The sequence below is a fragment of the Nycticebus coucang genome, chromosome 13, assembly GCF_027406575.1.
Source record: "Nycticebus coucang isolate mNycCou1 chromosome 13, mNycCou1.pri, whole genome shotgun sequence".
Taxonomy (NCBI): domain Eukaryota; kingdom Metazoa; phylum Chordata; class Mammalia; order Primates; family Lorisidae; genus Nycticebus; species Nycticebus coucang.
Genome location: NC_069792.1, coordinates 82,215,619 through 82,230,032, shown reverse-complemented (window position 1 = coordinate 82,230,032; position 14,414 = coordinate 82,215,619). Strand labels below are relative to the sequence as shown.

At 39.6% G+C, this 14,414-nt stretch overlaps 1 protein-coding gene across 1 annotated transcript in view; it reads left to right on the top strand.

Annotated features, from left to right (window-relative positions):
* SNTB1 (syntrophin beta 1) overlaps positions 1-14,414 on the top strand; it is a 280,473-nt gene that overhangs the window by 134,105 nt on the left and 131,954 nt on the right. Inside the window, exon 3 of the mRNA XM_053559149.1 lies at positions 3,607-3,823. Coding sequence (XP_053415124.1) covers positions 3,607-3,823 — 217 coding nt within the window. The remainder of the gene's footprint in view (positions 1-3,606; positions 3,824-14,414) is intronic.

The window sequence follows — 14,414 nt, the reverse complement described above, 5'->3', positions numbered from 1 at the left end:
ACTCTGGGCAGATGACCTACCCCTTACTATTGCATGTTTTGTAAAATAGTGATGATTATAATGGCTGTATGAGAGATTGCTGTGAGGTTCAAATGAGTTAGTAGGCAAAAAACACTCAACAAAACTGTATGTAAACTAGTCACTGTGTTTTTTACAAACTGCTCTAACATATTTACTTACATTTGTATTGTAAAATCTAATTATGTTAAGTCCTGAAAGAATTGTCTCTCTGTGGCAAAAGCCAAATTGTCACTTAATATTTATTCTCTTCTTTTTTCCACAGTAATAGTCTCCTCTCCTGACCAATTTTTAGCTGGGTGGGAACACAGCTGTCAAGAGTAAGGCATAAATTTCTTTTCCATCTAGCAATGCCCATGTGACTAAGTTCTGGCCAATAGGTTGTAAGCAGAAATAATGTGTCAATCTTGGAAGTGTAACCTTTTTCACTTCTTCCTCCTTCCTGCTACTGGGGATTTGATCTTGATGGTTGGAAACCAAGCAGCCATCTTGGATCAATGAATGGTGTCCTGGGGATGCTGATTGGTCAGAAATGGAGGCCTGTGTCCCTGACAACTTCAGGGAACACAGCTGCCCCAATAACCATTTTCTTTCTCTCTAGACTCCTGACAAATGAATAACAAACTTCTATATTATTTAATTCATCAATTTAGGGTACTTATTGTATACAAATCCAATCTCAGGCAACACTTTTCCCTTCCTGAATTAGGCCTCCACATGCTCATTGTTTTGATTACCCTAGATAGAAATTTCAGGACACTAAGTCACAAAGAACCATGAAAGGTTCACATTCTTTATTTCCTATTGTAGCCACTGCTTTACCACATTCAAACATCATTGTCCTGCTCTTACTTTCTGCTTGGGAGTACTTAGCCCCAGACCTCAATTGGGATGGAGGTGAGGAGTGCTTGGCAGTAGAATTATGCATATAGTTCATGGACAAAATTTGTAGGAATGACCTGGAGTCTTTTCTGGCAAGAAACGACATTCTAACAATTTTATCACTTTCTCTGGATCAGAAATCATGAACCATTGGAGAAATCCAATGGCAATTTCCTTTGTCATACATAAGAACAAGTTTTCCCATTTTCTATACATATCAGAAAAAAACAGGACTCCAGGAAAAAGAGTTTAAGAAAGGATATGTTGATGTTACTTATTCTTCCTCAGAACTAACAGGGAAAAAAGGCTCCAGAACCTCAGCATATTTCCTTAGTGACAGTGATTATAAGCTTTTAGCCTTTATGTCCTTGAAATTGAAAACTTGTTTTCTGGTGGTGGCAGAGATCTCAGGATTTAAGGATTTTGACAAGACTTCCTTCCAACATTAGTGAAAAGCAGAGGTGATAACTAAAACTTTCAGAAGAAACATAAATTCTAAAGAAAATATGATCCCTTTTTACTCACCCAAAATATAAAGAAGGATAATACCTTATTTCTATTTGTCTTGAATGTGAAGTTCACAGGTTTAGCTAAGCAAAACCAAGTCAAGTTTCTTGAACTTGTGGGGTTGGTGTCTTTGAATTGGGAACATTCTTAGTTTTTGCCATATTCTCTCTATCCTACTCTTCTGGGGCTCCAGTTAAACATGTTTAGATTTTCTTGCTTTATCCTTCACATCTTTTAATCTCTATTCCATATTTTTTCATCTTTTTATATCTTTGTGACACATTCTATATAATTTTATGTTATCTGTAATTCACTAATTCTTTCTTCAGACATATTATTATTGTTTGATTCTTTTATCAATTTTTTACTTTATTTTTTTTTTTTTGTAGTAATCTCTGGCTTTCATTTGTTTCTGTAAACACACCACAGCTTTATCTGAGACTGTTACTGCTAGTAGTTGTTTGTGCTGGGTTTTGCTCATGGTTCCTTGTTTCTTTGTGTACGATGTTTTCTTTAATTTTATGCCAGCACATTCCCTTCAAAATGATTTGTACAGAATCTTGAGGCCTTGGATGAAGTTGCCTTCTTCTAGAAAATATTTACATTTGATTTTTTGAGGCCTCTAGACACTTGTCAAGCTTAAGACCGCCTTAAACAAGTTTTAAAACTTAACACATGCTTCCATATCATCTATTTACTTCTCTTCCTACTTTTCTAGGCTTACATTTCTTCTAACTAGGAGCCATTTCTTATTATCTTTCATGGCAGCACAGTTCTCAGTTCATAGCAAATTGATCGATAAATTTTTGCTAAATAAATGAATCTTTAAGTTTCACACCTGCCTTGTTATTTACTGTCCTTATTTTTCAATTGGTCAATTGAAAGGATTACTATATATTGGGTATCATTCCCTATAGGGTCTTCTTTATTCAAGGTGTTTCTATATCTTCTCTCTTCTGTAAATTTCCCTAGTGCTGTGCTATACAAAAAGTAGTTTCCTGGTAAATATATGCTTCCAAGCTGAGATTTACTACACTCCCTGTGCTTTTGCCCTTGAGTGGCTCAAACCATACATTTCTGGAATTTCTTACATTTTATACGGATATTTAGAGTGTTGCTCGGGTTATCAGTGGCAATAAACCCCATTGCCCTGGATCTAATATATTTACTTCTAATATTTTTCCCTTAAGTACATCCAATCTAACTTTCCAGAAGTTCTCTCAAAGCTGATCTTTGATTCGCCACCCTGTTGCCCATAAATCACTGAGACTATATCACTACTGCTTATAAAATAAAGGCTAGCTTGTCATTTTGCATCCTTCTTCAATATAGTGTAGCCAGAACTCATGAGAGAATATGGCTTCTAGGAAATCAAACTCTAGGTCCACCACTTACTAGCCATGGGACTCCACATAAGCTAAACATCTGAACATCAGTGTGCTGATATGTACAATAATATTAACCTGAAAGGGATCACCTAGATAACACTGCTAGTGTAATGCTGTCTCCTCTCCCTTCCATACAAAAGTAAGAGCTCTTACAGATATTTCCACATCAACACATCTATCTATATCTCATTTTTAAAAAACTATGGTTTAGATGTCTTATACTTTATTTAACCTATTCTTTTTTTAGTGGACATTTAGGTTGTTTCTATCAAAAGTTTTCAGCTCTTACAAGTGTTTTTGCTATTACAAATTGTTTTCCACTATGAAACGTGTGCTGGTGTATATTTCTTTGTGTGTATGTGTCAAACACTATTAAATGGAAAGCTTTATCCTTGCTTCCCCACAGAAAATAGTGTCGTGGGTAGTGACTATAGCAGCCAGGTTCCTTACATCTGTATAGAATAATATATCCTTTAATGTACTTTCTGCTTTCTCACTGTCTGCCGATTTCTTTGCAGCCTTTTCCCCAGAATACAGCTTACAATCAGGAAAGATGGTTAAAAAAAGTTAGAATCAATTCTCAACTGCAGGACATCATAATAGCAGGTTCTGAGATCCATGATAGTCTATAATTTAAATAATAGGATAATTATGTTGAGAGGGACAGAAATTACGAATCTTGTTTAGAGTTTAAGAGGTTCAGTATGAAGAGCTTATCCATCCATTGCAAGTTTCTCTCAAGAATACAATCAGACTTTCCAGAAATGAAGCCTCGATGTACTTAAAAGCCCTTGTTGTCTTTTGCTTGCAGTGAAGTATATGCGAGAAGCCACACCCTATGTGAAGAAAGGGTCTCCAGTGTCCGAGATCGGGTGGGAAACACCACCACCTGAATCCCCTCGGTTAGGGGGCAGCTCCGCAGACCCTCTGTCATCGCAGTCCTTCTCCTTCCACAGAGACCGGAAAAGCATCCCCCTGAAAATGTGCTACGTCACTCGGAGTATGGCCTTGGCCGACCCTGAGAACAGGTAAAGAGGTGGGACCCTCCGTCCACGTCTCAGCAGCTCCCTGGCCTCTGAGGTTAAGTGGGAGCTCTGGCTGGGTTATTCTCATGTTCTGGAAACACTCCGTGGTTTCCGAAGAATAGAATGAAAGAGCCATTCTGAGAGTGTTTCTGTGTGTGTGTGAGTGTTTGAATCTATACGCTGAGCGCTGGTTCTGGAAAGAGGTGAACCAGAATCAGGATCCCATTCAGGCTCTGCTTTGTGTCTTTGAGCAGGTTTCTCAAACTACTGAACCTCAGTTTTGTCATCTGCAAGATTGGAATAATTGAAATAGACACCTTATTGCATTGTGGAAATTCAGATGCAGTAGCAGCACAGGAAACCCTTCCATGAGTATAAGCGATAATAATATTTCTTCTTATTGTTAGATATCAATAAGCAAATTAGCCACTCGGGGCCAAAGCGACTTCAACTATGTACTTGGAGGGTTAAATGAGAAAAGTGTTAAAGCTATTCTCTACTCTAAACCTCTTATACTCAGCAGAAAAAAACGGAGTGGCTGTGGTCCAAGCCTGGAGTGTTGTTTCCCAAAGTCTGTCCATGACTTTGCATGCCACAGGACAGATATATCACCCAACCCATGGCAATTATAAGGAGTCCAGCCAAGAGGAAGTAAATATTTGGGGTCTCTCCTGCTCCCAAAGTCATACTTTAACTTACTTGAACAGAAAGTGTATAACTTGGAGGAAAATACAAGATATAAAGAGAGTGAGGAATTGAGCCAGCAAATGGGGAATCTTGGTGACCTTTGCATCCACATTAAAGTGCTAAAAATAGGAACAGCTCTGCTGGCCCTTATTTAGAACATGTGTGGGACAGCTGCAACCCACTCAAGTAGAAAATATTTGGCTAGCTTCGGAGCTGCTGATGGGGAAAAGGCAAAAGGAATAGGGGCAGGGAGAAAGTTGCCTCCTTGGCCTCCAGTCCAAAGTCTTTTCTGTTCTCATCCCAGTAAACTCATTCTATGGAAGCTCTAGGGCCCTTCTAGCTCCAGCCAGCTGCGGGGTCTCACTACCTCATTTCCCCCCCACCCCCAAGTCAGTTATATCCCTACAGGGATTGGCCAGTTGTATGAAAGATCCAGAGAGTGTCAAAGAGGAGTCAGAGCAGGCCGACTGGGAGGGGGCAGAGTTCCTTGCTGAGCCCCCTCACCCTATTCTATTTCCTTCCCTCATGATTTCTGCTGATTTCCTGAGCCTGCAGTTAGCGTCCTGGTTACCCTCAAGTCTCCTAGCTTCTCTTCCACCCAATCCAACAAGTCCTTTCCTCAAGAATCGAATGTGGAAGGTTTCAGATGTGTTGCATTCGCAGTTTGTAAGTGCCTATCTTGTGCTTGGCATTATGCTAATTATTTAGACCAAAGACTGCCAAGTGGCAGGCAGCAGGTATACTCAGCCCACAGATATGTGTATTTTAATGATCTATCAAATGTCTTAAAGAAATTTGAATTAGTTACCATAGTGAATAATTAGTAAATTTATAAGTACACAGGTTTTTGCTTTTCTAGAAAAAATTGGAAGAACTGTTAATATGATCGAGCTCACAATGATGCAAAAAGAGCCCAGCCGCGTTTTCTCCTTTGACAAAAGAATGAACTCTCTTCATGGCTCCTACCTTACATACAGAGGCTCAGCTAATTACCGACCTGGTCATTCTCATTACATGTCTGATCTTTGAATTTGTAACCCTGCTTAGTCCTCTCAACAGCCCCCTGAGTTTCTGTCCCCATGCTACAGATAAAAACTTGAGGCTAAGAATGCTTCTCGAGGTCCTTGGCATCACACAGCTTTTATGTAGCATAGCTGTTCAAACTCACACCTATAGGATAAGAGACAGTGCCAGTTAACCACTTCCAGAAAAATGCAAACAGGACTAGAAAATGTATTTGGGTATCATAGAAACAGAGAGAGTTTGAGTAGGTGGTTTCTTGAGTTCCCTGTAGCAGTGGACATAAGTGATATGACATTATTCCAAGGTCACTTAATTATATTTTAAGGAATATTTTGGGAGACATCAGGCATCAATACAAATATTGGCAACTTCAGTTTGTGCGTCAAGGCAGCAGAGGAGAAGGTGTTCTTAAATTTTGATATTGGCGCTCTTCCCGTTCACTGCCAGCAAGTGCATGTGGGGGCTCCCACGTGGAAGGGGAAGAGCCTGTTCTCCTGGCGTGTGAGAACCAGCAGGGCAGGACTGAAAATGAGAACCCAGCTAAGCCGTGTGGTTCCTAGGGGACGTCAGGTTCAGATGGGTCCCAAATGCTGCTAGCAAGATTTAGGAGCCTAGGTGAGACTGTCCCCTAATTGAGGAAGAAAAGTAAAGAAAAAGGAAACAAATATCTTTTGGAATTCTGGTTATACACTGGGGAGTGTATAGTGTACCAGTCAGAAACACGTAATCTGCAAAACCCAACTCTATGCTGAAGGCAAGAGACACAGCCAACACAAAGTACTTTTAAAAAGTGAAAAATTCAGAGCTAGGCAAAAGCATACAAGGCAAATGGAAACTCCCAACAACAACGAAAAGCATCAATTTTGTCTTTTTTTTTTTTAATTTTTTTTTATTGTTGGGGATTCGTTGAGGGTACAAGAAACCAGGCTACATTGATTGCCTTTGTTAGGTAAAGTTCTTATAATTGTGTCCTGCCCCCAAATGATGTGTCACACACCGAGACTCCCCACCCCCCTCCCTCCTCCCCTCTCTCTGCTCTTTCCTTCCCCCACCCCCTCACTCCTTCCTTCTCTCTGCTCTTCCCCCCACTCCCCTCCCTCCTTCCTTCTCTCTGCTCTCCCCTTCCCCCACCCTCCACCCTGTACTAGGTCATTAATTGTCCTCATATCAAAATTGAGTACATAGGATTCATGCTTCTCCATTCTTCTGTTGCTTTACTAAGAATAATGTGTCCCATTTCCATCCAGGTTAATACAAAAGATGCAAAGTCTCCATCTTTTTTAATGGCTGAATAGTATTCCATGGTATACATATACCACAGCTTGTTAATCCATTCCTGGGTTGGTGGGCATTTAGGCTGTTTCCACATTTTGGCGATTGTAAATTGAGCTGCGATAAACAGTCTAGTGCAAGTGTCCTTATGATAAAAGGATTTTTTTTTCTTCTGGGTAGATGCCCAGTAATGGGATTGCAGGATCAAACAGGAGGTCTAGCTTGAGTTCCTTGAGGTTTCTCCATACTTCCTACCAAAAAGGTTGTATTAATTTGCAGTCCCACCAGCACTGCAAAAGTGTTCCCTTCTCTTCACATCCACACCAGCATCTGCAGCTTTGAGACTTTGTGATGTGGGCCATTCTCAGGGTGGTTTTGATTTGCATTTCTCTAATAATTAGGGACAATGAGCATTTTTTTATATGTTTGGTAGCCAATCATCTGTCTTCTTTAGAGAAGGTTCTGTTCATCTCTCTTGCCCATTGATATATGGGATTGTTGGCTTTTTTCGTGTGGATTAATTTCTCTATAGATTCTAGTTATCAAGCTAGTCTCTGAATGAGAATATGCAAATATCCTTTCCCATTTTGTAGGTTGTCTATTTGCTTTGGTTGTTTTCTCCCTAGCTGTACAGAAGCTTTTCAGTTTAATTTTGATCATGATATAAGACAAAGTAAAATGCAGGCCGAAAAGCATAAAATAGGACAAGGAAGGATTGATTTATGCTGAAGGCCAGAGTTCACAAGGAGTGCTCAAGAGTTAGGAATATGCACCAAGTAACATAACAATAACCGTTATGTAGCAGAAATTGTATATACAGTTTCTGTATATAGCAGAAACTGCAGAGGATTAAAGAAGAAATAGGCCAAGCGTGGTAGCTCACACCTGTAATCCTAATACTTTGGGCGGCTGAGACAGAGGATTACTTGAGGCCAGGAATTTGAGATCAGCCTGAGCAAGAACAAAACTCCAGGCCAGGCTTAGTGGCTCATACCTGTCATCCTAGCACTCTGGGAGGCCAAGGTAGGAGGACTGCCTGAGGAGCTCAGGAGTTCAAGAGCAGCCTGAGCAAGAGTGAGGCCCCATCTCTACTAAAAGTAGAAAAACTAGTTGGGTGTGATGGTGGGTGCCTCTTGTCCCAGCTACTTGGGAGGCTGAGGCAGGATGATCACTCCTCAACCAAGGAGTTTGAGGTTGCTGTGAGCTATGATGACACCACAGCATTCTACACAGGGCAACAGAATAAGACTCTGTCTCATTAAAAAAAGAGAACAAGACCCCACCTTTACAAAAAATAGAAATATTTGCTGGGTATGGTAGTGCAAGAGTACAGTCCCAGCTGCTTGGGAGGCTGAGGGAGGAGAAGGGCTTGAGCCCAGGAGTTTGAAGTTGCAGTGAGCTATGATAATGCTACTGCACTCTAGCTTAGAAGACAGAGCCAGACTCTGTCTAAAAGGAAGGAAGGAAAGAAGGGAGGGAGGAAGGAAGGAAGTTAGTTCAGATAATTTAATACACACCACCAAATGGAGAACAAAAGAGAAATAGACTAGTCCCCCCTGATTCACGAAGGATACATTCCAGGACCTCTGTGGCAGCCTGAAACCACTGGTAGGACCCAGCTTTAAATACACTATATTTTTTTCATATACATACATACTACGATAAAGTTTAATTTATAAATGAGGCACAATAAAAGATTAGCAACAGTAACAACTAATAAAATGGAACATTTATAACAATATGCTGCAACAAAAGTGATGCGAATATGCTCTCTTTCTTTCCCTCCCAAACTAACTTATTTTTTTGTGCTCATTTATGCTGGATTGTGGTTAACTTCGTGTAACCAAAACTGTGGATAAAAGGTGACTTCCTGTAAGAATGTGGAAGACCCAAAGAACATAATGAATAGATCTGGTTGACAAACTTTGTACCCTGATAATAGAGAATATACTTTCTTTTCAAGACCACAAAGGACCTTCCCCAAATTAATTCTAAATTAGGTCACAAAGCAATGCAACAAGTTTCATAAGATAAAAATAATACAAGCATCCTCTGACGATAGTGGAGTAAAAATAGAAAATCAATAAAAACCAAAACATAGAAACCCTTTTTTTCATGGGTCTTTAAAAGCTCTCTATGAAATAACTTTTGGGTCAAAGAAGTATAAACTAAATTTATTGCATTTCTTAAAAATAAATAATAATTAAAATAATGCACATATTAAATATAAAGAGAAAGAAAGATAAAGAGACAGTGTAGACTGTGGAGTTAGACAGACCAACTGTGGAATTTTAGTTTCATCCCTTATGCACGACTTTAAGCAAAAATCTCTTTTAATCCAAATAACCATCCTACGTAGCCGGCACTCTTCTCTCCTTCTGTAGGAGAGAAGTTAGTTTGGGAAACCTCTCTAAGAAGTGAGGATCGAAGCAAACAGTAGATCCAGGATTCAGACTCAGGCCTGGCTGATGCCAAGCCCAATTTCTGCATCATTAACCCCATTGCCTCCAGCTTCAGCGCCTGGCAGAACAGCTCACCTGAGCTGTGCACCTTGGCCAGGATTTAATGGTCTCCTGGGTGCTAAAACCTGAGAACTGATGACAAATGCCACAGCATCTCAGAGCTAATCCCTGCAGTGGGCCACACGCGGCTGCTTCTAGTTTGCATTAAGAACGCTAACATTCCAGTTCTCAAATAGAAACAACCACAGAGCAGCAGACAGGATTGCTGCTCTTTCTGTAGAAAAGGTCACCCAGCAGGCACTGAATTCACAAGAATATGTCCCTGCTAGTGGCTGTCAATGATCACCACATTTTTTTTTTTTAATTCTACCTCTTAAATATCTCTTGTGTTTCATATTCAAGGCTGTGCCTTCACAACCACTGCTGTGGTCCAGGACTACGTGCTCAGAGTATTTGGTCACGCGTCTTGCTCAATGTTTTGTTGCTAATTCATTCTTTTCCCCAACTCCCACCATCTACTCTACACCAGCTAGTCAAGGGGATGTTACCCTGTCAGTATTTACCCTTTTGGTCATATGGTTCCTTGTCACTTGCACTAATATCTAAACTGCTTAGTGTCCATGGGGTTCAGGGTCTTCCCCGATTGTCCAGATCCTCCCCCCATCATCCTTTACATTCCGAAAACACTTAAACAATTTCCATACTTCTGACAACTTCTCGTTCACCCTTCAAGCCTCAGGGCAGTCAGTGTCTTCTTGAATACTAATATCTTGTTCCACTTTGTATGCCACTGCACCCATTGTAGCATCCTTCACAGCGACTAAAATTTTTTTTCTTACATGTCCACCTGGTGCCTAAGCCTCTTGAGGTCTGGGGCTCCTTTTCATTTTAATATTTTGACTTTCTAGAAGTTTGGCATTCAAAAATATTATTTTAATAAATGATAAATAGTATATTTATCTGTCCATATTTGATATTCTTACCTCTTCAAAATTTTCTTTTAAAGAAGTCCACTTGAGAATAAGAAAATAAATAAAAGCATTGTTCTGGCCTGACAGATGTAGGAAACTTAAAAGAAGGTGGGAGGATCCATTAACCAAGCCCGTTCCTGTGCCAGGAGCAGCTGCACCACAGAAACTTTATGAGGCTTTAGTCATGACTGTGTGTACTGCTGTGTAAAACAATCCACTGTAAATTTTTGTAGTTAAATTATGGAGAGGAATCCCTGATCTTTTTTGCAAAACAACATGCATCTCTATTTATGGTGCACAAATGAAAAATCCACAGAACGGACTGTCCTGGTTTCAAATGGAAAAGCTGCGCTAAGCACATGGTGATTCAGAGGGGTGTGATCTGACAAGTCCTGTAGGACACCTGGATGTGATGCTACAAGGTACCATCGGTGACATTGCCACAATCTAACACTGAGCTTCATTCCCAGAAGATCAGAAACTTGATAGAGGGGGTGTAGTAAGAGTGGGTCCATCTTTAAGAGGTTGACTGGTGAGAGTGGACCCATCTTTACGAGGTTGACTCACATTAACCAAACAGCCAGAATTTGCTTATAATGAGCCTGAGGCAGTTGTCAAGTGATGGAAGTGTTCAACTGGGAGGATCTGTATGTCCTCTCGTCATAGGCAGGTTAGAAGACAAATGTAAATATAAATAAGTAGAATATCAGAACACAAAGTAACTCAAACAATGTGAGCGTTCAAGGTGGCCCGAGTAATACATTCTCCCCATGCAGGCAAGCTATGTGAGAAATTGTCATGAAAGTTATTTGGTGAGTGTGGAATCAAGACAAGGGGTAATAATAGACGTTAAGAAGTATATTTTAGACAAGGAAGCTGAAAGGCCTGCTTTCTGGATGGAGAGAACCTTGCCAAGGTGACCATTATGTAAATTCCTGCTTTGCCAAATTCTGCCTCCTTTGAGCTGTGCACAAATAGCCTGGGGTTTCCCAAGTGGCTGCTCCCTGTCCTTTTATGGCTAATTTACCTCTTAGAGCTCATACAGATCTTTCTTCCTACGGGTATCAGAACAGGAGATTGGGTGTCTGCTTATCAAATTTAATCATTTTCCAATCCTGGCTCCTTGAAGTTGCTCTCATATCACCGTGTTCAGAGTTTTAGATGGTCCCCAATACTTAGCTACACATTTATACACAGGTGGTCTTTGGAGGCTACCAAGAAAAGAGTGATCATTTGACTAGAGGAGCCTTATGTCCTCCTTTTCCCAGGGTTCAAGGCACATCGTCGCCCCCTCCATGCCTTGTATAGAACTCTCAGTCAGGCTCGCTAAACTTTGAATACTATTGAAGAATTCCCTCTTTTAATGCTTCCAGAATGAAGATTTGTGAGGTATTTATACATCTATCTGTCTCTTCCCTTCTGTAAGTCTTTGTGAAAAGTGCTTCTTCTGTTAAGTGGCTCACAGAATACCTATTTTCTGATTCTGTTTCTTTCATCATTTGAACACACCATGATGGCTTCATAACTGAAACTATTGATAAGAGGTTATGGTTGATCTTGTATCTTTGAAGTATAAACTGGGATCAAATGGACTCTGCAATTCTGGGGCCATTCCATTAATTTTTATCATCAGATTCCAGTATTACAGATGTATAGAGGAGTAAATGTGGAATATGTTCTCATTTTTAAATTTTATGAATCATCGTAAATAACTGGCAATTAATGTAAAAAAAAAAGAGATTATGATTGATATTACCTTCTGCAAATGGAAGAAAATGTAAAATTCATGTATATTGGTCTGTGCATATCTAAACAGAGGTCCAAATTCACTACACGCTATAATTAGCAGATACAACTTTAGAGTTGAAGTTAGAAAGTAAGAGTTTAAATTTTAATTATTTATTCCCTTTCACTTTAGGTAAATTATATAGTCTCGCTGATATCCTTCTCTGCAATGGTTTGAATGTTTGTGTCCTTCCAAAATTCAAATGCTGAAAACTAATCTCCAAGGTAATAATATTAAGAAGTGAAGCCTTTGGCAGGCAATTAGATCATGAGAGCAATCCCTCTTGAATGGGATTAGTGCCCCTATAACAGAGGCTGGAGGAAGCCACACCTGTTTGGCCCTTCCGCCATGTGAGTATACATCATAGGTGCTGTTTATGAGGAAAAGGCCCTCACCAGATATTGAACTTGCTAGTGCTTTGACCTTTGACTTACCAGCCTCCAGAACTGTGAGCAATAAATTTATGTTATTTGTAAATTACCCAGTCTAAGGTATGTTGTCATAGCAGTACCAACAGACTAAGACATGATCTATAAATTGTGCCTAATAATACTATGATTAAATGACTTAATGTAAATATCCTCTAGTCCTAGCAAGATAACCATGGCATAAATGTAGCTTTCAGTGAAAATATCTTCATTACTGGGTGCAAGGGAAAAGGACTTTTTTTTCCGCTCTCTACTCAGAGCCCAGTGGAAAGAACTTTCCAGGTCGTGTTCCTAAGCCGTCGAGCAGAGATTATTTTGTAAGACATTCTTTCACAGAGGTTTTGAAGCCTTTTGAGATTTCTGGCCCTTTGCAGGGACCTCAGTTCCAGTTTCCCAACTCATGGGCGCTTAATGCCTTAGCTATCATCTGTGTGTCAAATTCCAAGTCCTCCGCCTACCCACCACTAACAGGGTGCTCTCAGCTACCTGCTACAATCCCAGCCCCTTCACTTCCCCGGAGATGCCTGTGATCAGTTTAAATGCTCACACCTCACCTTTCTGGACACCTAGCAGTTTCCTTTTCTTTCTTTTAAGATCAGCATCTCATTAAAGTGTAAACAAGCAAACTTTTCTTATTATACTTTAGCAATTCCAGGTATTAGTGGCAGCAAGGTTCCTGAATTTGTGTAGTAAAAATTTCATTTTTCTGAAATTGGAAATCACCTGAATGGAATTGCTTGTAATTGCTTGTAATTGGCTATGTAGGTCATAAGTCAATGTTCCATTTTTCCTGCTTATTTTTCTTCGTGTTCTTTGTTTCTGCATTTACTATTTTTCTGTCATTCTTCCTTCCTAGAGGTTTTCCTCAAATGTCTGGTGATCCTTTGCTGTCGGTTCATTTCTTAGGCTCAGAGACTAAGTAATTTTTAAAAAGAAGTCAAACTTTTACTATTAGATTTAACACTAAGAACAACAAAAAAAAAATTGTGAGTATTATCTTTTTAATGATCTGCTTCTTCCATTTGAAATTATGAACTTTCCTTTATTACCAGAAGCACCATTTTGGATATGCTTAATTTATCCATTCATCCATCATCCACCCATCCATCCATCTGTATTTACTTCTCACTTGGACATCCCTAATGAAAATACTTTGTTGCTTTTGAAGTGGTATGAATAAGAAAAGAGAGATGATCTTGGTCTTGGGTTCAACAGTGCTCACATTCTGCAATTGAGAAATACAGGAATCCAAGTACACAGTAACACTTCAACAATCATCTTAAATGTAGTTGGGAAGGAAAGTTCAGGAAAATTGAGTGGAATTAGAGATTTGAAGCAGGAAATAAGTCCTAACCACGTGTATTTTTTCTAAATGTCCATGGTGAGTGAGACCGAGGAGGTGTTGCCTGATAGCACTCAAAGGGAACCTAACAAAATAGGTCAGACACTCCCTTTTTAAAGTTATTTTAAGTAAAATTTTAAATGTTATCAAAATAATAAAGGCAGGTAGTTTAAAATTCAAATAAGTCTAAGAGTTTTTTTTGTTGTTTTTTTTTTAAGTAGCAGGTGTTTACCATTTATTTTGCATCCCATTTACTGATCCACCTTAGAGACCCGGGACAGATGTGGCTGTCTCAGATGTGGCTGAGATCTGGGACATGTGCTCACATCACTGATTTCATAATCTCGTCCTCTCTGTTTTCTCTGTTCTCTCTGTCTGCAGGGCTTGTTGGGAGGATGCTGAGCCCCCTGGATTGATTTTCATGGTCTGCTTCTCTCTCTGTTGTAAAAAACTGTTACCTCACATATTTTTTACTTTATTTTTTGACCCTTCTCATGACTATGTTTTGTTTACGTTCCAGTTATCACACGTTGGATATTTTTGCTATCTGAATGTTCCCCTTTCATAGAATTTTGTTCTAGTTTTGTGAATGCCGTATTTTCTGTTAATCTTAGAGAATGTTA